At 41.7% G+C, this 24,808-nt stretch overlaps 1 protein-coding gene across 6 annotated transcripts; it reads right to left on the bottom strand.

Annotated features, from left to right (window-relative positions):
- Positions 1-89: 89 nt before the first annotated feature.
- Positions 90-22,026, bottom strand: zc3h11a (zinc finger CCCH-type containing 11A). 6 transcript variants are annotated; one of them, XM_021568759.2, is made up of 19 exons: positions 21,896-22,026; positions 21,137-21,183; positions 19,802-19,872; positions 17,432-17,552; positions 17,194-17,313; positions 16,663-16,786; positions 16,253-16,435; positions 15,790-15,879; positions 9,139-9,219; positions 8,927-9,034; positions 8,729-8,803; positions 8,270-8,368; positions 4,595-4,657; positions 3,887-4,417; positions 3,687-3,754; positions 3,004-3,583; positions 2,718-2,887; positions 2,018-2,196; positions 90-1,892 (listed from the first exon to the last, which is right to left on the bottom strand). In XM_021568759.2, the coding sequence occupies exons 4-19, from the start codon at positions 17,483-17,485 to the stop codon at positions 1,664-1,666; spliced, it is 2,754 nt and encodes a 917-aa protein (XP_021424434.2). In that variant the 5' UTR covers positions 17,486-17,552; positions 19,802-19,872; positions 21,137-21,183; positions 21,896-22,026; the 3' UTR covers positions 90-1,663. The 6 variants fall into 6 exon arrangements, with proteins under 6 accessions (XP_021424434.2, XP_021424432.2, XP_021424433.2 ...); XM_021568757.2 differs by having other exon boundaries at positions 19,802-20,392; positions 21,896-22,025; XM_021568758.2 differs by having other exon boundaries at positions 19,802-20,355; positions 21,896-22,025.
- Positions 22,027-24,808: the final 2,782 nt, after the last annotated feature.

The following is a 24,808-nucleotide window of genomic DNA, read 5'->3' as shown; positions in this document are numbered from 1 at the left end:
GTAAAGGAAACACGTTCTCAGTAAGATCAACATGTCTTTGAATGTCTATTTGTGGGACATCTGGAATAAACAGCCTGGATGAAAGCACATTTTCATAAAAGCATTTTTATTTAGTTTCAACGCCCTTTAGAGATTTAGATCATGAATATCAGGACAGGCCCAAGCAGGTACAGATACACAACAGGCTCTTCGCTCCAGATCGTAAAACTGATCAGCATATATAATCTGATCACAGTCAACATGGAACAGGAGGTACTCAAACAACGAAATGTCACATGCTAGCAGAGAAAAATGGAAATTGTCTGTTGAATTATAACATTGTGTATGAACAGTACAAATAGGTTCAAACTCGGACAGCAAATAAGTACTCCCTGAGAAGCTGCTTTTCACATTTTAAGAGCAAAAAAACATTTGTAACAAAAGTTAAATATCGAACAAGCTGGATGTTGAACAGTGAAAGGAGTAATGTTTCATATTCAACTGTTTTGAGTGGGTCATGGTCAGATAAATTGGATAGGTTAAAATGTGGTCCAAACACATTTCTTTGGACCAAAAATACACGGAGCAGAAACAGAGGAACATCGGTGTATTTTAAAAAATTGACATATTTCAGTGAGTTAGCTTTTCTGTTTTGTCTTACAGAAGCTAAGTTTGACAGCCAAAAATGGTACACACCTTAATTTCATACTTCAAACCATCGTTCCATGCTTATTTAATTAACCTCAAATCCAACTTAGTCCGTTCCAACAGTTCCACATTTACCGTGATCAGTCCAAAACTAGGAGAACAAAAACTTTGTACATTAGTTTGAGTCAGTAGATGTGGGACATGACAGATACAGGAGGCAAAGCAGGTTAACTATTTTAAGTGCAGTAGAATGTGTAGTTACTGTTACTCCATTTAAAGCAGTCTAGGCATACACAGTACACAAATTCACTCTTTCTGCAACAATGATTTAACATCCATAGGTGACAGGCAAAACATGCTTTTGTCCTTACAATGCAAGATGGGGAATTACCTGAGGATGTTAGATTTTTTTTTTTTTTTATGTAATTCTCCAAACGGTTGCTTTTTCATGTTCTCTTTCAGGACAAAGAAAAGGGCATAAAAGGAAAATGTACAAAGATAGAATCCTTACGAGTATATCACTAGCACTGTAAATCAAATAATAATAAAAGGTGCAGAAATTAAAACACATGAAGGATTGTTTCTCCAGGACAAAAAAAAGGTAATCATGAATTAAAAAGAGTAAAAACAACACCATCTAAAACACAAAATACAATGTGTTTTAATTGAAGAAAAATAAAATAAGCCCACCAGTCCCCTCTGACATATTGTAGCAACCTTAGTCTACTCCGATGACATGGGCTGATAGACAGTGGTTGGGAATCAGTAACAAATACATATATCCTCCCCAAATCAATGAAGACATGTCAAATCAACCCTCTATGGCAGTGATAGGTGATACCCAGCCAGTTGCGCTGGTAATAGGTTGACGTTCAACTGGTGTTTAGTTCTGGTGATCATTTGAAATTATATTGGTGTTGATGAATGTAGGAGTTACTGTAGGTCAAAGGTCGGTCAGGGGTCGTGAACAGGGTATCAGGTGACATTAACATAGGCGTTGGTCAAGGGTCACGTAGGGGGTATCAGGTAGGCCAGTCTAGCTGTCAATCATCTCAGACAGCTCCAGCAGGTAGTCATCCTCTCCCTTGCCTGGATCCAGCTCCAAGTCATCGTCCAGACGGTCATCTGTGAACTCGTTCATCAACTCGTCGAATTCATCCATGGCGGAGGTTGAGGAGCTAGTGGAAGGGGCTGTTGCGGCCGAGCGAGACATCGCAACGCTGGGCCGCCGGGGCTTGGGCTGGATGGGTGTATTCACCACAGAGCTAGAGAGGAGAGAGGGGAACAGAGTTCAAGCTCATTTAGCCATTGATGTTTGGCTTTATGCTAGGTTTAACCATATGACAGTATATGGGTGAGTTGTAACCGCAGAGCAGTTTGCAAGTGTTACCTCTGTGGGACTATGCAGGTCTCTGGGGCTGCTGTGGTGATGGCTGGGCTGTGTTGGTTGACAGGGACTGCCTGGAACTCCTCTCTCAGGGGGCTGGAGCTGAGGCCAGGGATGGTGGGGGGTCTCCTGGAGACCACAGGGCTTATCTGCACCTTCACACTGGAGGAAGTAGAGGACACCTGGAGAGAACAAAGTTTACACAGGTTACAATAACAGTGGTTGTTCAAAGTACATCTCCATAACATCACAAAAGGAAACCCTACTATGCTGAGAGAGCAACTTACTCTGTTTCACTTCGGAATTTGACGAAATTGGACAATCGGCTACTTTTGACCAATTAATTTAACGTGGTTACAGGGTTAATTATGCATGGTTACAGGCTTAAAACAGAAACAAAGGAGTTTAGGTATTTATTCAGAGTGGTTAAGGTTAGGGCTATGGTTTAGGGAAAGCATAAAACTAAATTAATGAAGTACTCTCCCTGTTTGCTGGACAATTTTGAATTGTTGAGGTGCAGTGGTCTGAGCAGAGTACTCTGGTTCTGAACGTTGTGAGTTTGAGCCCAGTGTGTGTATAAATATATGCATTTTGTTGTGAGCGTTGACGACTGCATATATATTGACGTTCTCAGGACCTTTTCAAACATCCAAAATCGACGTGTTTTCTAGTGACCAGCCTGAGAGTGAGCTTTGAGACATACCTCTCTCCGTTTGCAGGGAAGTTCCTGCAGTGGCTCCTCCTGCACTGCATAGGTGCTATTGAGGGGTTTGACTGCAGCGACAGCAGATCTAGCGGATGTTCTCTTCTGGCCTGGTTTCACCTGGGCAGCCAGCTTCATAACAGAAGGCCTCACGTTCAGCTTGGGCCTCACTGCAACAACAGCACACAGGATGTCAGACTAATACTTTGGAGTTGATCTTTGCATAGGCTTTCTAGATAAGTGTAGAAAAGAGCTTGCGAGAGGATTTCTCTCTGGAGGCATATACCTTTAGCTTCAGTAGCTTGCCCTGGGGACTTCTTCTGGGCTCCATCCTGAGCCTTCTCAACCGGAGAACCTTTCACAGAGGGCCCAGGGGAGGCCGCTGCTGCGGCAGCCTGCTTTGGGGGACTGGCACCGCCTGGGGAGCCTCTCTTCCTCTTGCCTGGGGCAGTGCTGGAATTCCTGGGGCTGAGTGAGGGGGAGTCTGCCTCTGCCTGCCTCAGTGGAGACCCCTGGTTGGGGGAGGTGGCGCAGGGCAAAGGAGAGGCAACCTTGGGTTTGAGGGTGATGCGCTGGCGAACGGGGGCTTTGGGTGCCTGGGCATGTGCCTCCAGGGTGATTGAGGGGGGAGAGGAGGCGGCAGGGGTGCTCACACACACCCTCTTCTCCCGCTGGTGGGCGGGGCCTGTGGCCTGTTTTGGGAAAGAGTCTGCCTCGGCAGAGCCCTCTGGTTGGCTGGGGGACGAGGCCTGCTCTTCCTGCAGCTGTTGCCTGCGGAGCCTCTTCTCACGCATGATCTCCTCAAAGGTCTTCACCTTCACACTGTCACCAGACACAGCATCACTCCTACCGTTAGCAGGGCTCGCCTAAGGACCAGAGGAATAGTGACATTCAGTGACTAACAGAGCTGATTGAGTATAACTACATATTTGGATGTACAGTATTCATACAGAAGGACACAATTCTTACCTCAGTAGCAACAGAAGACTCCCTCTTCTCGGTCACCTCAGATGTCTTCTGGGTGGTAGTGCTGGCAGCTGTCAGGACAACAAAATAATGTCTTAGAATTATACAAGACACTACAGCTAGTTGGGTCAAGCCACCTTACAACGTAAATTACTATGAGCAATTCTAAAAGGTTTATATCAAATCAATAATAAACTCCTTACCAGAAGAAGCTGCTTTGTTGATGCGCAGTCCCAGGGGCTTCTTGGTGCCTCCCTCTCCAGAGGCTGAGCCTGGGATTTTTCTGTTGGACGCCTCCTGTCCCCTGGCCTGCATCTTGGCTGCCTTCTCCCTGCGGATCTCCTCCAGGGTCTTTACCTTAACTCCACCTCCAGGAGGTGCGCCCCGGCTGGGCATGGCTGGCTCAGTGGGTCCCTGGGCCTGGGAGTTCCCTGGAGATGCTTCCATAGCCTCCTGCATGGCCTTTCTGAGGCTGGGTCCTTGCTGCTGGTCCTGCTCCAGCTTTCTCTTGGCGTGGAGGATCTCTGAGAAGGTCTTCACGTGGAGGCTGACTGCAGGTTTGCCAGTGGTGCCTCTCTTTGGGGCCTTGCTGGTACTGGTGGTATCAGGAGTTGAAGGGAGAGGGTGGTCCCCCAGAGCTTGTCCTTGGGACTTAGCCAACTTCTCCCCCCTGATTTCCTCCAGGGTTTTGATGCGGATTATTTCCGGTGCTGTATTCTCACTGTTGTTCTCAGCTGAGGGAGAGGTTAGAGATTAAAATACAAACAATAATACATTTCATTCAACATTTACAAACAAAAATAATTGTATACTGTTAAAAGATACCCATTTCTAATGAAGATTGTACGAGCCACCCAAAGCACTTTTTGAAAGACATTTGTTAATTGTGAGAGGCAAATTAATGATTTTACCTGATTCAGAGGCAGAAGTGGGTTCAACAGGTAATCCCAATCTATCCCTGACAGGTTTCAGAGCTAAGGGTTGAAAAAACAAACATGAGATGAATTCAAATGATCAATGACAATTTCTTTAAACACCGCTTTTACTTAGTATCTAACAATTATGCATCTCCTGTGGCACAGATGGTCCTAGAGGGAATCTAACGTGGATTCCTTTGTTCCAGAACAGACACCGGATTCTGCTTAACCACTAATCAGGGACTTTAACCAATGATGGGATTCAATTCACACCCTGGGCATGCCCCAGGTGAACCTGGTTGGTGTTGATTGCATTCAATTTGGAAGCAGGCTGCCTCCCAGGTGTGAGCCAGGGGTGTAATCATTAGTCCAAACAGTAAAACAAGTTTGTTTGACAAATTCAGGTAGGTCCCTCCCTATTTAGTTTACTTCCATTTAAAAAACATTTTGCAACAGAATTGGCATAATGAATACACCACAGGTGCCCCATTCTAAAAGTGACCTAGGTTGAAGGGCCACTGCCCCTAAAAAAACAACTAATCCCTTTGAAAATGGCATCAATACGAGTCAAACATTTAATCTCATCTCAAAATTGACTACAAAGTGTAAATGGGATGATTTGTCAGTCTCACCTAAAACAAAGGTAAGGTTGGGTTTGAATTACATCAACAATTCATGGCCCCCTTTGCCATGCTCCACATACAAATCGCCCCTTCACCTACCTTCATTGAATGGGACTCTGTTTCATCGCCCCAAGCACATTAAAAGGATCACTGCCCTTTGAGAATGAATAGCCCTATACAGATTGACTATGGCGCTCCAGTTTGCATGCCCTGCTGAAGGACCCTAGTACCATACCATGCGGAATAAGTGGTTGAAGCTTGTTGGTCCCCAATGATGGTGAGTATAATGCTAGCTAGACCATACTGCTGGTTATGTATATTTTGACAATCATTATCATCGCTAGCATAGCTGACGTTACCTAGCTACCTAGCCAGAAACAGACTAGACCTTCATTACATTCTCTCTAGTCGGAACGTAGCTATGCCACGACCAGAACAGTGCGGAGCTGGCGTGAGATATGACTTGGAAAAACGTGCCTCAATTCAGGTATAGGAGATTATCCCATTACCCGAACTGACAAATCAAGAAGCTTGAAAGACTGCAAGTTTTTAATGACTGCTAGTTTTTGTCAGCATGCTAGGCTAGCTAATGCTATAACAGCCCATTGGATTCAACAACAGTTCTGGTAGCTACTCACCTCAATGCTAGACGTCACATTTTAATGGAATCCAATGGGCTGCTATAGCATTATCTAGCCTGGCATGCTGACAAAGCTAGTAGAAAAACCTTTGTCATGATTGTGATGTTGCCAGATTAACTTTAGATGCACTATAAATTCAGCCAGCTAACTAAGATTGAGAGGACCACAGTATTTCAGCTAGCTAACATCAATCAAATTTGATTTGAAGCATTGCTAACTATTTTTTGACAAACTTAAGTCATATAATGGCAACATTGCCATTTCTCTCAAGTAAATTTGACATATGGCAAAGTTGTTTCCTACTAACTATTTGCCTACTTTAGCAATGTCATCATTTCTATGCCACTTTAAATTAGTGGAATTTATACTAAACAGTCAGCCTCCGAGGTGCAGGGCACAAATTAATTGAATGCAGCTATGGCTAATACAATATTTTCTTGTGTTAAATCATTATAGTGAATAAATTGCATATAGGCTGTGATTTACTTAGAATTAAATAAACAAAAAGCCTCGGTCTTCAGTGCCTTTGAATTCACTTTTAGAAACACGTTTAGCCAGTCTGTGGTTTCAGGCTCATGGGAGAGCAGGCCAGCAGTGGAGAATACCATCTCCACAGTTGCAGAGCTACTGGGGATGCTAGAAATCCTTCTGGCCACTCTTGCCAGGCTGGGCAGGGCTGCAGAGTTGTTTTTAAAAAAAATTATAGGTAGGCCTAAAGGTTTTTAGGCAAATTAACCCTATCAAATCAGAAAGCTCCTTGAAAAGAGGTGATGTCAGGCCTAATGAGCCAAAATCCAGAATAGCCTTTTGTATAGATAATAGAATGAAAATTAATGCAAGAGATCAGATTATTTATAAATACTTTTCTACAATGACACAGCTAGCAAAACACCTCGTTACTTTCTGTTAACATGTGTACGTAGTACACTATCATGCTTTTGGGATTTGGGTCTTTTCAGATTGCACAATGATTTTTTTTAGTTGTGGACACTACATCACTACACTCCCTCTCTTGCTTTTGGTCCTCACCTTGACTTAGTACCTGTATGTTTAATCACTTCCTTTATGAAAATATTTAGCAAACTCAATGCCAGTAGCTATAGCAGCACACAAGTAGCCTACAAATGCATACTGGGGCGGGCATGCCCTGAGCTCCTGAAGTGAGCACTACTGGAACTCTCCAGTCAAATTGGGCACGCTCTGCTCCAGCTCCGCTCACATACTATGGTCCAGGGCATAGCCTAGCCCAGTGGAACCAGCCTGATCACTGTGTTAGGTAGGTTTAGTCTGACCTGTTCAGACTTCAACTTTAACATAGGTGGTATCTGATGCACAAACATATACTATCTCTGCCATTTGTAATAGAATATTCAAAGCATCCGCCGGCATTTCCCCATACATCTGCTTGTAGTTATTGAACTCAACCTGCAGGAAGTTTGTTTGTTGTGATTGAGTGGGAGGAAACAGCTGAAGGCAAGGTTCTGACAGATCGGTGCGACTTGGTGGTGGCAAAGACACATCAAACGATACCCCCAAGCCAACTCATGTTTGGCTTCTGTCATGGCCCCTAGCATTTCTATAGGAGCAAGTCAAAAAACGAGGCCAAATCAGCGGGTGCAGTTCACCTTTAAGCGAGTGGAGTAATGAATAGGATTCTTTGATTGCTTTTGTTTAAAACACTATCTGCCTTCCAAATGAAAACCAGACTGAAGAAAAATAAACGCAACATGTAGTGTTGGTCCCATGTTTCATAAGCTGAAATAAAAGATCCCAGAAATGCTCCATATGCACAAAAATCTTATTTTTCTAAAATGTTGAGTATTTCTGTCTTTGTGCCCTCCAAGGCCGCTTCCATTGCAGTCATCTGAAATCAAAAAATTAGGGCCTAATTTATTTATTTTTAACTGACTGATTTCCTTCTATGAACTAACTCAGTAAAATCTTAGAAATTGTTGCATGTTGTGTTTATATTTTTATTCAGTATAGTTGGAAAAGTCTAACATGTTTTATTGGAAAGAGTTGTTTCTGAACAATACGACAGACTGGCACAGATTACCGTTCCATTCGAGCAGGCAGTGTGCCTCCCTCACTGGTTTCGCTTGGTCATGTGATGAGCCATAGCCTGGTTCAACCCAGTTCCATCTTAATGTAACTCAATTAGTACAACCAGGGTCATTTTCATCAGGCACAGAAGACAAACCGGGAGGGACCACTAATACCTGTCCAATAAACGCAAATTTTTGTTTTCCATTGCCAAAAATGTCTAAATGTTTTCTACAGCAAACAAAGAACAAAGGCAAACATGCCATTTCAATTATATTTTCTAAATTAAGAACTAGTATTCCTGATAGTCTGAGGTAAATCAATCCATTGGGGATATTTGATTGTCATTTCCCTTCGCATACCTTTCTGAGGCGGCAGGTCCATTTCACCCTCGTCCATTTTCCTCCCGAGGCGCTCGGCCAGACAGCGTTTCATTGGCAGGTCACCCCCGGCAGGAACTTCTAAAAGGTCAGAGATCATGGAAGCTTAGTGTTGGTGACCAATGGTACCACCAATAACGAGTGTAATTTTGTAGTTAATTTAACACTGTACACACTAACAATTATTATTATTATTTGGGGGTCCTTACATTTTTCCACTTAGACTTGACAAATATGTAATGGAAATGTGTTTTTTGCATGTCACAGCCAGCATCAATTGAGGTTAAGTGCCTTGCTCAGGGGCACAGCGACAGATTTTTCACCTTGTCAGCTCCGGTATTCGAACCAGCAACATTTTGGTTACTGGCCCGACACTAACCTCGAGGCTACCATTGACTTCCTTACATTTTATAGATAAACAAGATCATTGAAAACATTTACCTTTGACTATTATTCTCTTCCCAAGCCTGTCTGCAACATTGCGTCTCACGGTCTCTTCACCAAAGACCACAGTGTCTGAGGGGGCAGCAAGTGTGTGTTCATATGTACTTGTGCGATTCACTTCAACAACATAAAATCTGGGATCTTGTGTTAATCTATACACAAGGCTCAGTTAGATCAGTGTTCAATGATTCTTACCATCCTTGGCTGTAAAGAGAGATGGCCGGATGAAGGATCTCATGTTCTCCTTCTCTCCGCTGGCACCATTGTTCCGCTGATCTGAGCCCTGGCCAGGAACTGGATAACCTGACAAAGTACAGTTGATAAACTCACACCTCATCATTTACACCATAATAACACAAAAGGCAATAGTAAATGTATTTGGGAGGTAAGAGGAAGGATGAACTCACCAGCTCTCCTCATACTGGCTTTCAGCGCTTTCCTCAGTCTGATCTCCTCCAAGGTTCTGACACCAAAGTCCAGTGAATCATCTGTGCCAAAGAAACACGGTTAGCCAATCAGTCATAGAGGCCGCTCAAAGAACATGGGGTCACTCCAGTCTCCTTTTCACCTCATTTAACACCTGATTTACTTAACAAAAGGAACACCTCAATATGTGGTCCAGGTACAGTGTCTTCAGAAAGTATTCACACCCCTTGACTTTTCCCACATTTTGTTGTCTTACATCCTGAATTTAAAATAGATTCATTCAGGGTTCGTACAGACAGTGGCAAGTCAAATTCAAGGACTTAAGTACTTTTTAAAGCAGTAATATTTATTTTTAAAGACCATTAATTTGGCCAGGTCGCAGTTGTAAATGAGAACTTTGTAATAGTTAATATTATGCAATTGTTTCTAGTCGCCATCAGATGGCAGTATATAGCTACAACCTCATGAAAAAATGAACTTCATATTCTTCACTACCTTGCAAGTTCTACTCAATAATACATTTTCACCACTTATTTAATACATATGAGTGTTAGCACTGATAAGAAGAGAATTGGGACATGTCCACTGGTGAACACACTTCCTATTTGCATTACTAGACAATTCCAGCTCAATGACGACTTTATAATTGGGCATTTGGGAAGATACTATTTAACTTCTTGGTGACAGGGGGGCAGTATTGAGTAGCTTGGATGAATAAGGTGCCCAGAGTAAACTGCCTGCTACTCTGTCCCAGATGTTAATATATGCATATTAGTAGTATTGGATAGAAAACACTGAAGTTTCTAAAACTGTTTGAATGATGTCTGAGTATAACAGAACTCATATGGCAGGAGTGGGAAGTGGGAAATCTGAGGTTTGTAGTTTCATTTAAGTGATTGCCTATCCAATATGCTGTGTCTGAGGCCAGATTGCACTTCCCAAGGCTTCCAGCAGATGTCAAGTCTTTAGAAAGTTGATTGAGGCTTCTATTGTGGAAGGATGTCGAATAAGAGTTGTATCAACAAGTGGACTAGGCTGAGGCCAATCAGTTGTTTACTGCGCGTTCCTTTTTCCTCTAATGAATACGCAATTGTCCGCTTGGAATATTATTGAAGATTTATTATAAAAAGACTCTAAGGATTGATTGTAAACATCTATAAACTAATGGAACTCTTGACTTTGTCTGGATTTTGCGTTCGTGCATTGTGCCTTTTGGAATAGTGAACTAAACGCGAACAAAACGAAGGAATTTGGACATAAATATGGACGTAATTGAACAAAACAAACATTTCTTGTGGAAGTGGGAGTCCTGGGAGTTCATTCCCGACAAAGATCAGCAAAGATTTATAATGCTATTTATGACTTTTGTTGACTCCACAATTTGGCGGGTAACTGTATGGCTTGCTTTTGTGGCTGAACGCGGTTCGCAGATTGAATATTGTGCTTTTGCCATAAAGCTTTTTTGAAATCTGACACAGCGCTTGCATTAAGAACAAGTTTATCTTTAATTCTATGTAAAACATGTATCTTTCATCAAAGATTATGATGAGTATTTCTGTTATTTGACATGGCTCTCTGCAATTTCTCTGGATGTTTTGGAGGCATTTCTGAACATGGCGCCAATGTAAACTGAGGTTTTTGGATATAAATATGAACTTGATCGAACAAAACATACACGTATTGTGTAACATTGAGTCCTGGGAGTGTCATCTGATGAAGATCGTCAAAGGTTAGTGATTCATTTGATCTATTTCTGCTTTGTGAGACACCTCTCTTTGGTTGGAAAATGGCTAAATGCTTTCTGTGACTAGTTGGTGACCTAACATAATGACATGTTCTGCTTTTGCCGAAAAGCCTTTTTGAAATCGGACACTGTGGTTGGAGGATAACGAGAAGTGTATCTTTAAAATGGTGTAAAATACTTGTTATGGTTGCGGAATTTTAATTATGAGATTTCTGTTGTTTTGAATTTGGCACCCTGCAATTTCACTGGCTGTTGGCGAGGTGGGACGCTAGCGTCTCGAACGATTCCAGAGAGGTTAATAGCATCTTGCTTCCGACTGGCAGTAATAATTCAAGCATCAATGTAATATATTCTATATGCAATTGTTTCTAGTCACCACCAGACAACAGTACATCTCCACAGCCTCAAAAATAACTGACTATTCATTACCTTAAACCTTCTACTCAATAATACGTGTTTCACTACATAGCATAAGTGGTAAGTCAGTACTGATGATGTTGACTGATTTCCTTATGAATTGTAAGTCTTTCAAAAATCTTTGAAATTGTTGCATGTTTCGTTTATATTTTTGTTCAGTGTACATATTAAATTGTCTTTATTTAAAATGTTCTTTATTTCACAATTTTAGGTCCCACAGGCTTTCCCAACACATGACATGAATGTGAATTCTGACAGTGTAAAATGCCTTTAGTTGACTCTAAAATGTATTCTATACCCATTTGAAGAAAAACAAGTTGTGTTTGATAAGATTAGAGAATCTATCAGGGGGACCCTATTTAAATTTTAGGGGACCCCACATGGGTCCTGGACCGCAGGTTTGGGAACCCCTGTACTTCCCTGCGTCCTCTCTATTTGCAGCCTCACTCACCACTGTCTCTAACTAATCTCTATAAAATAAAATAAATTGTTATGAGAACTTATAGTAACCCATCTTTTGATTATAGCCAGCTTAATTTCAGTCAAATGCTGCTTTCGAGGTCAGGCTCCATTCAACGTTAGCTTCTAACTTCATCCTTCTAGCAAGCTAGCTACCTACAGTGGGGCAAAAAAGTATTTAGTCAGCCACCAATTGTGCAAGTTCTCCTACTTCAAAAGGTGAGTGAGGCCTGTAATTTATCATAGGTACACTTCAACTATGACAGACAAAATTAGCAAAAAAAAATAAAGAAAATAACATTGTAGGATTTTAAATGAATTTATTTGCAAATTATGGTGGAAAATAAGTATTTGGTCACCTACAAACAAGCAACATTTCTGGCTCTCACAGACCTGTAACTTCTTCTTTAAGAGGCTCCTCTGTCCTCCACTCATTACCTGTATTAATGGCACCGGTTTAAACTTATCAGTATAAAATACCTGTCCACAACCTAAAACAGTCACACTCCAAACTCCACTATGGCCAATACCAAAGAGCTGTCAAAGGACACCAGAAACAAAATTGTAGACCTGCACCAGGCTGGGAAGACTGAATCTGCAATAGGTAAGCAGCTTGGTTTGAAGAAATCAACTGTGGGAGCAATTATTAGGAAATGGAAGACATACAAGACCATTGACAAATCTCTCTCGATCTGGGGCTCCACGCAAGATCTCACCACGTGGGGTCAAAATGATCACAAGAACGGTGAGCAAAAATCCCAGAACCACACGGGGGGACCTAGTGAATGACCTGCAGAGAGCTGGGACCAAAGTAACAAAGCCTACCATCAGTAACACACTACGCCGCCAGGGACTCAAATCCTGCAGTGCCAGACGTGTCCCCCTGCTTAAGCCAGTACATGTCCAGGCCCGTCTGAAGTTTGCTAGAGAGCATTTGGATGATCCAGAAGACGATTGGGAGAATGTCAAATGAAACCAAAATATAACTTTTTGGTAAAAACTCAACTCGTCATGTTTGGAGGACAAAGAATGCCGAGATGCATCCAAAGAACACCATACCTACTGTGAAGCATGGGGGTGGAAACATCATGCTTTGGGGCTGTTTTTCTGCAAAGGGACCAGGACAACTGATCCGTGTAAAGGAAAGAATGAATGGGGCCATGTATCGTGAGATTTTGAGTGAAAACCTCCTTCCATCAGCAAGGGCATTGAAGATGAAACGTGGCTGGGTCTTTCAGCATGACAATGATCCCAAACCCACCGCCCGGGCAACAAAGGAGTGGCTTCGTAAGAAGCATTTCAAGGTCCTGGAGTGGCCTAGCCAGTCTCCAGACTTACAGAAAACGTTTGACCTCTGTCATTGCCAACAAAGGGTATATAACAAAGTATTGAGGAACTTTTGTTATTGACCAAATACTTATTTTCCACCATAATTTGCAAATAAATTCATTAAAAATCCTACAATGTAATTTTCTGGATTTTTTTTCCTCATTGTCTGTCATAGTTGAAGTGTACCTATGATCAAAATTACAGGCCTCATCTTTTCAAGTGGGAGAACTTGCACAATTGGTGGCTGACTAAATACTTTTTTGCCCCACTGTAGCTAATAGCCAGAGCCCTTGAACTACATTGAAATTGGACTTAAATATAAGCAACTATTTGCCAGTTGTATACTCATTCTACGACTGAATCTACATTTGCCCAGCATTTTAGCTATCGATGTGACATTTGGAGGCACTTAGTCAGTTCTGCACCTGGCTGGCTGAGTGGCAGTGTTGGTGGAATGAGCGAGTTCGCCTGGTAACCAGAGAGCAAAACACGTAAAAAAAACATCTGCAGTCTGCCTGGAAATTATTTTACAAGACCAATATATTTTTCATAAACAATTGTTCTCTCATTTTAATTCAAGTACTAACTAACTTGAGAAAATGTTATTTAAGGTATTCCAGTACTTAATTTCAGAGCGCCAAATTTAAGTAATTTAAGCACCTCAAGCACCTTGTGCGAACCAAGTGTGTTCAAGTGGCTCTTCATGGCCGACTGAAAAAATATATAAAACGCAACATGTAAAGTGTTGGTCCGTGTTTTATGAGCTGTAAGAAAGTGAAACACGTGAGAAAATACAACTAAGTAGTCTGCCTGGAAATTCATTTGTAAGACCAATACAGATATGAGGTGGTCATTCTAAAACCATGTTAAACCCTATTATTGACAGTGAGTGAGTCCATGCAACTTCTTACGTAACACCCAATAATGTCAAAGTGGACTTATGTTTTCATTAAAAGAATTACACAAATTATTTAAATAAAGCTGATTGGTCTTGAGTCATTAAATATACAACCCCTTTGTTATGGGAAGCCTAAATAAGTTAAGGAGTAAAAATGTGCTTAACGAGTTACATAAGAAATTGCATGGACTATGTGCAATAATAGGATTTAACATGTTTTTTAAATGACTACCTCATCTCTGTACCCCACATAGAATTATCTTTAAGGTCCCTCAATCGAGCAGTGGATTTCAAACACAGAATCAACCAAACACCAGGGAGGTGCCTTGCAAACAGTTGTATGAGAGGAAGAAATCCGCTCAGGGATTTCACCATGAGGCCAATGGTGACAAACAGTTAGTTTACTGTGATAGGGGAAAACTAAGGATGGATCAACAACATTGAAGTTACTCCACATTTATAACCTAATTGACAGAGTGAAAAGGAAGCCTGTTTACAAGGTACTAACATAATACTGCAAAAAAAATGGCAAAGCAATTCACATGTCCTGAATGCACCATGTTATGTTTGGGGCAAATCCAATACAAAACCGAGTACCACTCTCCATATTTTCAAGCATAGTTTTTGGCGGCATCTTGTTATGGGTATGCTTTTAATCGTTAAGGACTGTGGAGTTTCAGGATAAAAAATAAACGGAATGGAGCTAAGCATAGGCATAATCCTAAAGGAAAAACTGATCTTGTCTGCTGAAACTTGTTATCTAGTAATTATCAATTTGACAGAACTTGAAGAATTTTGAAAATAATAAAATGGGTAAATGTTGCACAATCTAGGTGTGGAAATCTCTTAGACTTGCCCAGAAAAACTAAACTCTTATCTCTGCCAAAGGTGCTTCTACAAAGTACTGACTCAGGGGTGTGAATACTTATGTAAATGAGATATCTGTATTTTATTTTCAATGCATTTGCAAACATTTATAAAACACATGGGTTCACTTTGTCATTATGGCGTATTGTGAGTAGATGGGTGAGAATCTATTTAATCGATTTTGAATTCAGGCTGTAACAAAATGTGGAATAAATCAAGGGGTATGAATACTTTGAAGGCACTGTATGTCATGACATAGAACAAGTGGTGGGATGGGCCTTTCCTCTTGTTCTCTATTGCTCCTTAATTTTTGTATTTATTATTATTTAACTTTAACTCAGTTAAGAACAAATTCTTATTTACAATGACGGCCTATCCCGGCCAAACCCTAACGACGCAGGGCCAATTGTGCACCTCACTTTGAGACTCCCAATCATGGCCGGTTGTGATACATCCTGGAATCGAACCAGGATCTGTAGTGACGCCTCTAGCACTGAGATGCAGTGCCTTAGACCGTTGCGCCACTTGGGAGCCCTTAAGGGGGAGGCCAATGACATACCGGATTCCCACCAGAACAACTCCTTGAATGCTCAACTCTTTGAAGTTAACAAAAAAATACTACTTTACTCAAAACATATTTTTATTACACCTTAGTATGTGTACTTTTATGAATTTATACTTGGGATATCACTTTTCAACAGTAAAAATAAAAAATAGCTGGCGGATGTCTTTTAAAGGGATTGTTCCATTCGAAGGTCTTTCAATTACAACACTGTTATCAATGAAGCACTGAAAAGCGAAGCCGTCAACTGAAGTTTGAGCCTACCCTTGTAGCGTTTCAAACTAAATCTGTGTTAAAACAGGCATTGTTTAAGATGTTAATCTATTCTATGTGTTGTGTCTTTGTCCTCTTCTTACCTGAGGTGGAGCCCACGGCCATCTTCCTGGGAGAGACCACTCTGGATCCGTCTGAGCCAGACCTGCTGTCCTCCCCCTCTGACAACTGATCTGCACGCACGCACACACAAAAAATACCCTTTAAATGGTATTTCTCAAATTATTCTGGAAAAAAACTATTGTACTGTACCCAAAAATATCCATATCATTTTCACCTAGCACTTTTAATCACCTTAAAGGTCTGCTCCACTGTCTCTGCGCAAATGCCCTTTTAAGAGCTCCTTTCTGTGACTGCGCTGTCTATCTTTCCACTGTGTATCTTTCCATTGCCGAGCTCCTTCTTGCCCTACGGACTACATGCTGTTCAAATTTTATATTGCTTTTTATTGTTTCTTTCTACATTGTTTGCTCTTCCTTTCTAGTGGTAAAGTGTGTTGTGACCTTTGTAAATTGCACTTTAAATAAACTTGATGACGTTTCTCACCATCTTCATCCTCATCTTCGTCATCTGCCGGGTTAATAACCACAGGCGGGTGAGTGGGGCTGGGAACATTCTCCTGAGTCTCAGCCTTAATGACCCCACGGAGCTGGGGATTGGCTGGGCTGGGGATGGGTACAGGAGGCAAAGAATCCTCATGAGGCTCCTCCTCTTCTTTCAGGACCGAACCTGGGTGACAAGACAATCAAGCTCAGAAACTATGGATAAACTCTGGTTGTGGTGAAGAATAGGTTCATAAGTGAATCCAAATATGTTATTCATCTCAATCATAATTTATCTGCTGATACACAATCATGTCAATAATGTGTTCATGAGCCATGCGATGCTAAGGAGATAAAGATCAGTAAGCTAATGGTGGCTTGGTTAGGATCGACCTCTTCAGAGCGACTACTCACTTTTGTTGGGCGGTACGTATTGGCCGTCTATTAAGCGTGGTTTCTCGTGGTGGAAGGCACAGTGCGGCTTCTGGCAGCCAGCAGGCTGGTTCTCCCAGTAACAAGCAATCTCCTTCCTGTTTTTCTGTAAGAGGGGAAGAGAGCAGGTCAGAAAATATAGCATAATGTCTTGCAACATATGAGTCTTTATGAAAGCTCACTTTAAAAAACAAAGTGAAATTCATCCCTTAAAAGCTATAACCGAGTGCCTCAAAATGGCCAGGTTAAAAACTAGGGAATATGGTATTACTGCGAGGAGACCCCCAAAAAGGTTTAAATGTCCCCCCGACAAGTCCAGAGGCACACAACCCCTGACCCAGGTTAAGAGAGGATATTTCTCTACACTTCCATAATGGCAACTCAAGACACACACAGCCTTGAGTATGCAAAGCTTTAAGGGGATATTCCTGAAATACTTTTTTGGTTTGTTTGACAAAATTGAGGCAAGAATGAGCAAAAATGGTCTACTGAAAAAGAGAGCACTATCCTAACCTTGATCTCCATGTGGCGGAACTTGCAGACCTGTCGGAAACAGCGGCTCTCCTGCCACAGGCTGCAAACGACCTCACTGCCCATTGCGGCTTCACAGTGTCTGAAGGGGCAACTGTCACCCTGCACCAGGAGACAAAAACACAACCATGTTAATACTTACTTCTGAGAGCTGCATTTACACCACAAACACAGCAACACAGAAAATGCTACAGTGCTAGTTTCTCTTTATGACCCATACCTTAGCGCAGTTGGAGTAGTAAAAGAAATAGCAGTCATCTCCATGGTTAGTCATGTTCAGGATGGTGGACTGGATTCACGTCCGGGATGTTCTCTTCGGGGCCAACAGGACTCTCCCTAGGCTGGCAACAGTGAAACAGAAGCCATGGTCATTTCTCTGCCATTAGTGGACTTGATTGCTTCACTGTGGTGGCAACAGAACTCCACAGAGTTGAATTTGAATTTCTTTGAGGACTATATAAAGGAAACACCAACATAAGTGCGCCTTAATTAATAGGGTGTTGGTCCACCACGAGCCGCCGGAACAGCGTCAATGCTACTTGGTATAGATTCTACAAGTGTCTGGAACTCTACTGGAGGGATAAAACGGCACTCTTCCACAAGGAATTCCATCATTTGGTGTTTTGTTGGTGGTTAGTGCTGAGCGATTAACCCAAAAAAATGTTAAAGCACAAATTGACTGACATCGGTTCAATTATTTGAATTCCACTTCATTACATCTTTTTCTTCCTGTGAGCTCAATGTGCAGTTCTTGTCAAGATAAATCAGATGAAGCCTGAACTATGCGATGTAGAAGGGAGTTGTAGTTTCCAGTAGGCCAACATTCTACATAGTTTAGCTCAGAAAACATGGTAATTAACTACAATGATCATAATCCATTGTACGTTCACTTAAACCCAGAAATCTGCTCCTTTTATTCTCTGTTCCCAATGCACTAGACGACTAGTTCTTACAGCCTTTAGCTGTACCCTCATCCTACTCCTCCTCTGGTGATATAGAGGTTAACTCAGGCCCTGCAGACCCCAGTATCACACCTATTTCCCCAGGGACTATCATTTGTTGACTTCTGTAACCGTAAAATCATGTTAACATCAGAAGCCTTCTCCCTAAGTTTGTTTTATTCACTGCTTTAGCACACGCCGCCAACCCTGATGTGCTAGCCGTGTCTGAATCCTGGCCTATGAAGGCCATCAAATTCTGAAGTCTACATCCCCAACTACAACATTTACCACCAAGATAGAACTGCTAAAGGGGGCAGGGTCGCAATCTACTGCAGAGATTGACAAAACTCTGCAGGCTCTCTATCCAGGTCTGTGCCCAAACAGTTTGAGCTTCTACTTCTCAAAATCCACCTTTCCAGAAATAAGTCTCTCACTGTTGCCGCTTGCTATAGACCCTCCTAAGCCCCCAGTTGTGCCCTGGACTCCATTCGCGAATTGATTGCCCCTTATTTATCTTCAGAATTCGTACTGTCAGGTGACCTAAACTGGGATATGCTTAACATCCCAGCCGTCCTACAATCTAAGCTAGATGCCCCAAATCTCTCACAAATGATCAAGGAACCTACCAGGTACAACCCCAAAACCGTAAACATGGGCACCCTCATAGATATCATTCTGACCAACCTGCCCTTAAAATACACCTCTGCCGTCTTCAACCAGGATCTCAGCGATCACTGCCTCGTTGCCTGTGTCCGTAATGGGTCCGCGGTCAAACAACCACCCCGCATCACTGTGAAATGCTCCCTAAAACACTTAAACTCATTCTTTCCTTACAGTTCTCTGCTGCCAATGACTGGAACGAATTGCAAAAATCACTGAAGCTGGAGACTGATATCTCCCTCACTTAATTCAAGCATCAGCTGTCAGAGCAGCTTACCGATCACTGTACCTGTACACAGCCAATCTGTAAATAGCCCACCCAACTACGTCATTCCACAAATTGTAATTTATTTTTGCACCCCAGTATCTCTACTTGCACATCATCATCTGCACATCTATCACTCCAGTGTTAATGCTAAATTGTAATTACTTCACTACTACGGCTTATTTATTGCCTTACCTCCCTAATCTTACTCCATTTGCAAACACTGTATATAGATTTTTCATTGTGTTTTCCCCCCATTGTGTTATTGACTGTACGTTTGTTTATCCCATGTGTAACTCTGTGGTGTTGTTTTTGTCGCACCGCTTTGCTTTATCTTGGCCAGGTCGCAGTTGTAAATGAGAACTTGTTCTCAACTGGCCTACCTGGTTAAAAAAATTATTATAATTTAAGTAAAAAAATTGGGGTGGGATCTGGTGACTGACACAAACACACCCTTTAAACCCTACGCTCCTTTGAGACCCCCTTTCAAAGTCACAGCTCTTTTCTCCTAGCCACGGTAGCCAAAATAATGGACAACTGGCTCTAACCATGATGTGATGCTAATTGCTTAATTCATTCAGGAACCACGCCTGTGTAGAAGCACCTGCTTTCAATATATTTTGTATCACTCATTTACTCATATGTCCACGACAGGAATATGACCCAGAGTAGAAGTTGCAGAGAAACTAAACTCTGCTTGAAAGGGTTGTGAGGCTAAACTCACCTGTAGTGGCTAAGAAGATTCCTCCTTTCCTCACACACTTCTGATAGGGTGTCTCCGTGGCAACAAAGGTCCTGAAGGAACACTTGATCCGTGAGATAAAAGGAAAAAGGGATTGTCCAGAGACACTCGTCGTCCTATGACCTCCCTTATGACTCCTTCCAGCCAGACTGCTAAGATTTACAGATGGATGGTGCAAGAATGTCCATTCTTTTGTAGATTATTTTTTGTTAATGGGGGGAATGTGAGATAGAAGCGAATCCAAAAAGACAGCCAGAGGAAAAAAGGAGAGGTTTTGAAAGAGAAAAAAAATGGGGTGAAGAGAGGGGGGGGAAGAAAAATCTTCGACTTCTTCTTAAACTTGATGGCATAAAGGATGCTGTAGAAAAATATAAGTAAGGGTGGGGCATCTAGGGATTCCAGCAGGCAAAAAGTTTGGAGTGGAAAAAAAGTGGTGGGAATTTTGCATAAAATCTTCTGGGAATCTACTTTCTTTATAATGAACTCTATCCCACATCCAAAGATCTTCAGGAACGGACAAGAAGCTGCTTCTTAACCTAGATTTAAATCAAACAAAAACACTCCCCTGGAGAACTGAATAGAAATTGGTTAGAGTACAGGACAGAGAAAGACTTGCACACAAACACAGTATCTGAACTGCAGTTTCTCACCAAAGTGTAGTTAACATCAAGAGAGAAAATGTATAACATGACAAGGATGTGCCAACACCATCCACAATAGCGTATGATTAACCATTGTTTCCCAACTCCGGTCCTGGAGTATCCCCAACAGCACACATTTTTGTTGTAGCCCCTGACAAAAACATCTGTTTCAACTTAGCAATGGCTGGATGATTAGTTGACAAGTAATATCAGGTGTGCTTGTCCAGGGCCACAACATAAATATGTACTGTTGGAGATAGAGGAAAAGAGTTGGGGAAACATTGTAGAGCATGGGTCAAACTGAACTTGACTATAACAGACTACACAACTGGGTATTGTGTAATCCATTATTGGGAGCTCAATCAGATCATAATACTTGATATGTTTGGATATCAACCCATTGCTTCAATTTTGTGTATTTCATTTGGAATAATAAAATGTTAAACTGTATGTAGTTTGTAACATTTGACACATCTGTCCAGAGGCCCCCAAAACATCTTAACTTGGAGGGCCTCGATGTAGGTTTGCAATTTCGATGAGTAACATACCGCACTGTTATCGTACAATCCAGGACAGACATTTCGAACAATGTAATTAGGTAATTAAACAGCTAAAAAAACACGTTATTTAAAACGTAAAATTATAAAACATTAAATATATTGGCAAGACGAATTACCAGAATTACTGGGCGAATGCGAGTTTCATCTTCATACGTGGTAGTTACTGAAAACACAAAATGCATTGCAACATTTAGATAGCTAACGTTACTCATGTTATATAGGACTGATTTAGAAAAAGAACGTTCCAAATTACGATACACGCGTTTGTAACTTTTGCCCCACATCAAAATACAAAATATCTAACGTTAGCTAAGGTAACTAGAAACAAATCGTTCTGGTTGTATTTATATTGGCGTGTGTATTATGTAAATTGTTCACATTCAGGGTTCCCTGACATAAGACTACCTGATCAAATAAAGGCTGAATAAACTCCAAAGCCAAGTTACCTGACTAACGTTAACTAGTTACAGTAACAGTTAGCTAAACAATAGAAACAGTCACTTGCTATTGTAGGTACGTTATTACAAATTAAATGTCTAACCTTCCTTAGCTAGCGAACGATAAACTCAGTCACCGTTATGTCATTGGCAAAATGAACTGGGTGGTAATTGTATTCAACAAACGTTAGCTAGTTACCAGCTATGTATAGACTCTGGTTACAAGGCCTCGATGCTAGCAACTAATATTATACTTCTTGGCCTAGCCAAACTCTGTGGCCTAGTTGATAGCGACGAGGCTCGAGCTAACTCGTTGTTGCTAACATTAGCTAGCTAACTCGGACGTTTTACACCTCGCTTCCAAGTAACGATCTACTCTTAAATAGTAATACAATGACATCAAGACAAAACAATGATTTAATAAAGCGAGTTAGTTACCAGTATTACAAAAAAGGTTAAAATGTTTGTCCCACTACAAGAGAACAACACGTCCGCCGGGTTCCTTGCTGCGCAGCACTGGAGCCTGGAACAAAATGGCGACGACTCACACAAAGAATAGACATAGAAAATCAATGCTAGATCAGAGATGAATGATTCAAAGTGAACTTTTTGGAGCTTTACAGACATAACTATAACGCACGTGCCTAATTTTAATATACGATCTCAAACTTTATGGATTTAAAAAATAAGTTGACTTATTTTAAGTTTCCTTATTTTTTTTATCCTTAAAGTCTGAGATCTTATTGGAAAATGCATGCACATTCTATTTACTTTTTGTCTATGGTCAATAGTCACCACAGACAAAAGGGAAATCAGTATCTTCAACGTCACTTACTGTATATTACGTCATGATTTATGTCAGTCTACCTGCTAGTTGAACAATTCAAAGTGAACTTGTTAGACCTTTACAGACATAACTATTATATGTGTATTTTAATAACTATTATATGTTATTGTAGCCGGTGCTATTCTGCACCGCTGTAACTCTGCGTTGTGTGTGGTTGATAGAGACTATGAATGTGGACTTTGGAGATCAGGTAGTTTTAATCAAGCAGAACTGACTCTCTGCATCCTGCATCTGCATCCAAAAGGAAATAAAACATTTGTAGAGCACATATGTTCTGAGAATCGTCACCTCTTTCTCTCTCAGTGCATCAAAATGATTTTCGAATACAAAAATTAATACACTCTCTCCTTATTATACACAACATATTTTACATAGATAAAACCACATACCTGCATCCAAAAGGAAATAAAACATTTGTAGAGCACATATGTTCTGAGAATCGTCGCCTCTTTCTACAACAGATGCACAATAGGAGGGATTGGGATCATTCGAGGAGCTAGCATCGTTCACACATACAATAGCCTGCTAATACCTTAGCTATTAACCACATGTTGAATTCAGAATATTGACATCATCCTAAAAAGTACAATTACAAGTGCATCTTAACAATACCATCCACTTATGAGTAACCTGTAAATATACATCATTATTCATGAACAAAACACTGTGTGTATGACGTTGTACTTAAAATAATCAAACTTTTCTGAAGACAGAAAAAGCGTGCCTACCTCTCTCAGTGCATCAAAATGATTTGAGCAGGAGCACGCCGGGCAAAATATAAGTACACACTCCCCTTCTCCCAGGATGCAGGCATGCATAACAAATCAACACAACATATTGATATATGAACCTGGTGAAATTCACATAGTACTTTAACAACTGTTACATTCACCCCTCCTGAATTTCACCAACCTTGTAAAACAACAAAATAACCTACCAAGCTCAAGGCTTAATTCTGAATTCAGCTCAAAGCTACCCATAGGGTTCAGGGCAAGTGAAAGTTGGTCAGGCCTTCAACTGCCCCTAGATGCATAGTGCCTCTTACACTATATCTACATTCTTTTCCTTAAAAAAAAATCCTGTACTAAATCATATCTGTACTATGTTAAACTTACACCTTCTGGTGGATTGACTCTATTAGTCTCTTTACTGGTTTAACTACCCTCCCCGCCCTTGTGCGACCTGCCACTGGGCTAGGGGCCATAGTAACTAACGGTGGCTCTGGCCTTGGATCATTGATCAGAGGTGGGTTTGAAGGAATCAGCTCCAGAATCTCAGAGGTGCTTCCCCGGTCATTTTCCTCAAGAAAACAAGGTTCTTCTGGCTCTGACTTTCCATCCGATGTCCAGAGCTCGGAGTAATCGCTTGAATCCTCCGCCAGCCAGGATGCACTTTCCTCCCCAGAGTCCTCCATGTCTTCCCTGTCCAGTCCATCGCCGGAGTGGGTGACCTCTCCTGCATCTACATTGATTGAAGGCCCTGCAGCATCACTGTCATTGAAGTGCACTGAATCATCAATTTCAAATGGCAGGAAATTCACCTGCAGCAGTAGATTCCTGTGAACCACTTTCTCTCTGCCGTAACGGTCTTTGATTATGTACGTGTGAGTTTGTGGATTGACTGAAGTCACTGTGAAAATCTTGGGGTTCCACTTGTCAGCCAACTTGAGGCGGCCCCTTTCACCCTTGTTGGCGATGAGGACACGATCCCCCATGGACAAACCGATGCCTTTAACCCGCTTGTCATACTCCCGATCTTGTCGTCTCTGTTGCTTGTCAATGTGCCTTTGGGCAACAATCATAGCTTCCTTCAGCCCAGTGATCAGAGTCTCGACATACTTGTTGCAATCCACAACACTGGAGTCGTCCAAAACATTGCGGAACATAACATCCACTGGTAGCCGAGGAACTCTACCAAACATGAGAAAGAATGGAGCATAGCCCGTAGTCTCGTGAACAGTGGCATTGTAGGCAAATGTTAATGACTAGATTTGTTCAGGCCAATGTTCTTTGGTTTTCAAGGGCAGACTCCTGAGCATGCTACCTAAAGTCCTGTTGAAGCGTTCAGTTTCTCCATTCCCCATTGGGTGATATGCTGTGGTTCTTGACTTTTGGACACCGGAGAGCTTAAGCAGTTCTGCTATTAGCTCACTCTCAAAATTTGTGCCTTGATCAGTATGGATCCTTGATGCAAAGCCGTAGACACAGAAGACATGATCCCACAGTTTACGAGCTACTTGCTTGGCTGTCTGGTTTCTGCATGGCCATGCATGGGCCAGTTTAGTGAGGTGGTAAGTCACCACCAGAACATCAACTGAGTTCTTCTTACTGTCTTCCGCTGTCCAAAAATCCAAACACACCAACTCCATGGGAGAGCAAGTTTTGATGCTCTCTAACGGGGCTCTAGCCGCTGGCTCTGGAGTCTTTGCTAGAACGCATCTCTGGCAGCAGCGCACATACTCCTTGATGTCTCTCTCCATTGCAGGCCAGAAAAATCTCTGTCTG

Source organism: Oncorhynchus mykiss, chromosome 17 (assembly GCF_013265735.2).
Source record: "Oncorhynchus mykiss isolate Arlee chromosome 17, USDA_OmykA_1.1, whole genome shotgun sequence".
NCBI classification, from domain to species: domain Eukaryota; kingdom Metazoa; phylum Chordata; class Actinopteri; order Salmoniformes; family Salmonidae; genus Oncorhynchus; species Oncorhynchus mykiss.
Note: the sequence above shows the minus strand (reverse complement) of the source record. Positions and strands in the feature narration are given on the sequence as shown.

Excerpts from the sequence above, each read along its gene's own strand:
- zc3h11a (XM_021568759.2), bottom strand. The coding sequence starts at position 17,485 with ATGACTAACCATGGAGATGACTGCTATTTCTTTTACTACTCCAACTGC. Across the intron at positions 16,436-16,662 it reads ATACGTACCGCCCAACAAAA|GTTCGGTCCTGAAAGAAGAG; the intron begins GTGAGTAGTCGC and ends CTTGTCACCCAG. Across the intron at positions 15,880-16,252 it reads CGAAGATGAGGATGAAGATG|ATCAGTTGTCAGAGGGGGAG; the intron begins GTGAGAAACGTC and ends GCGTGCGTGCAG.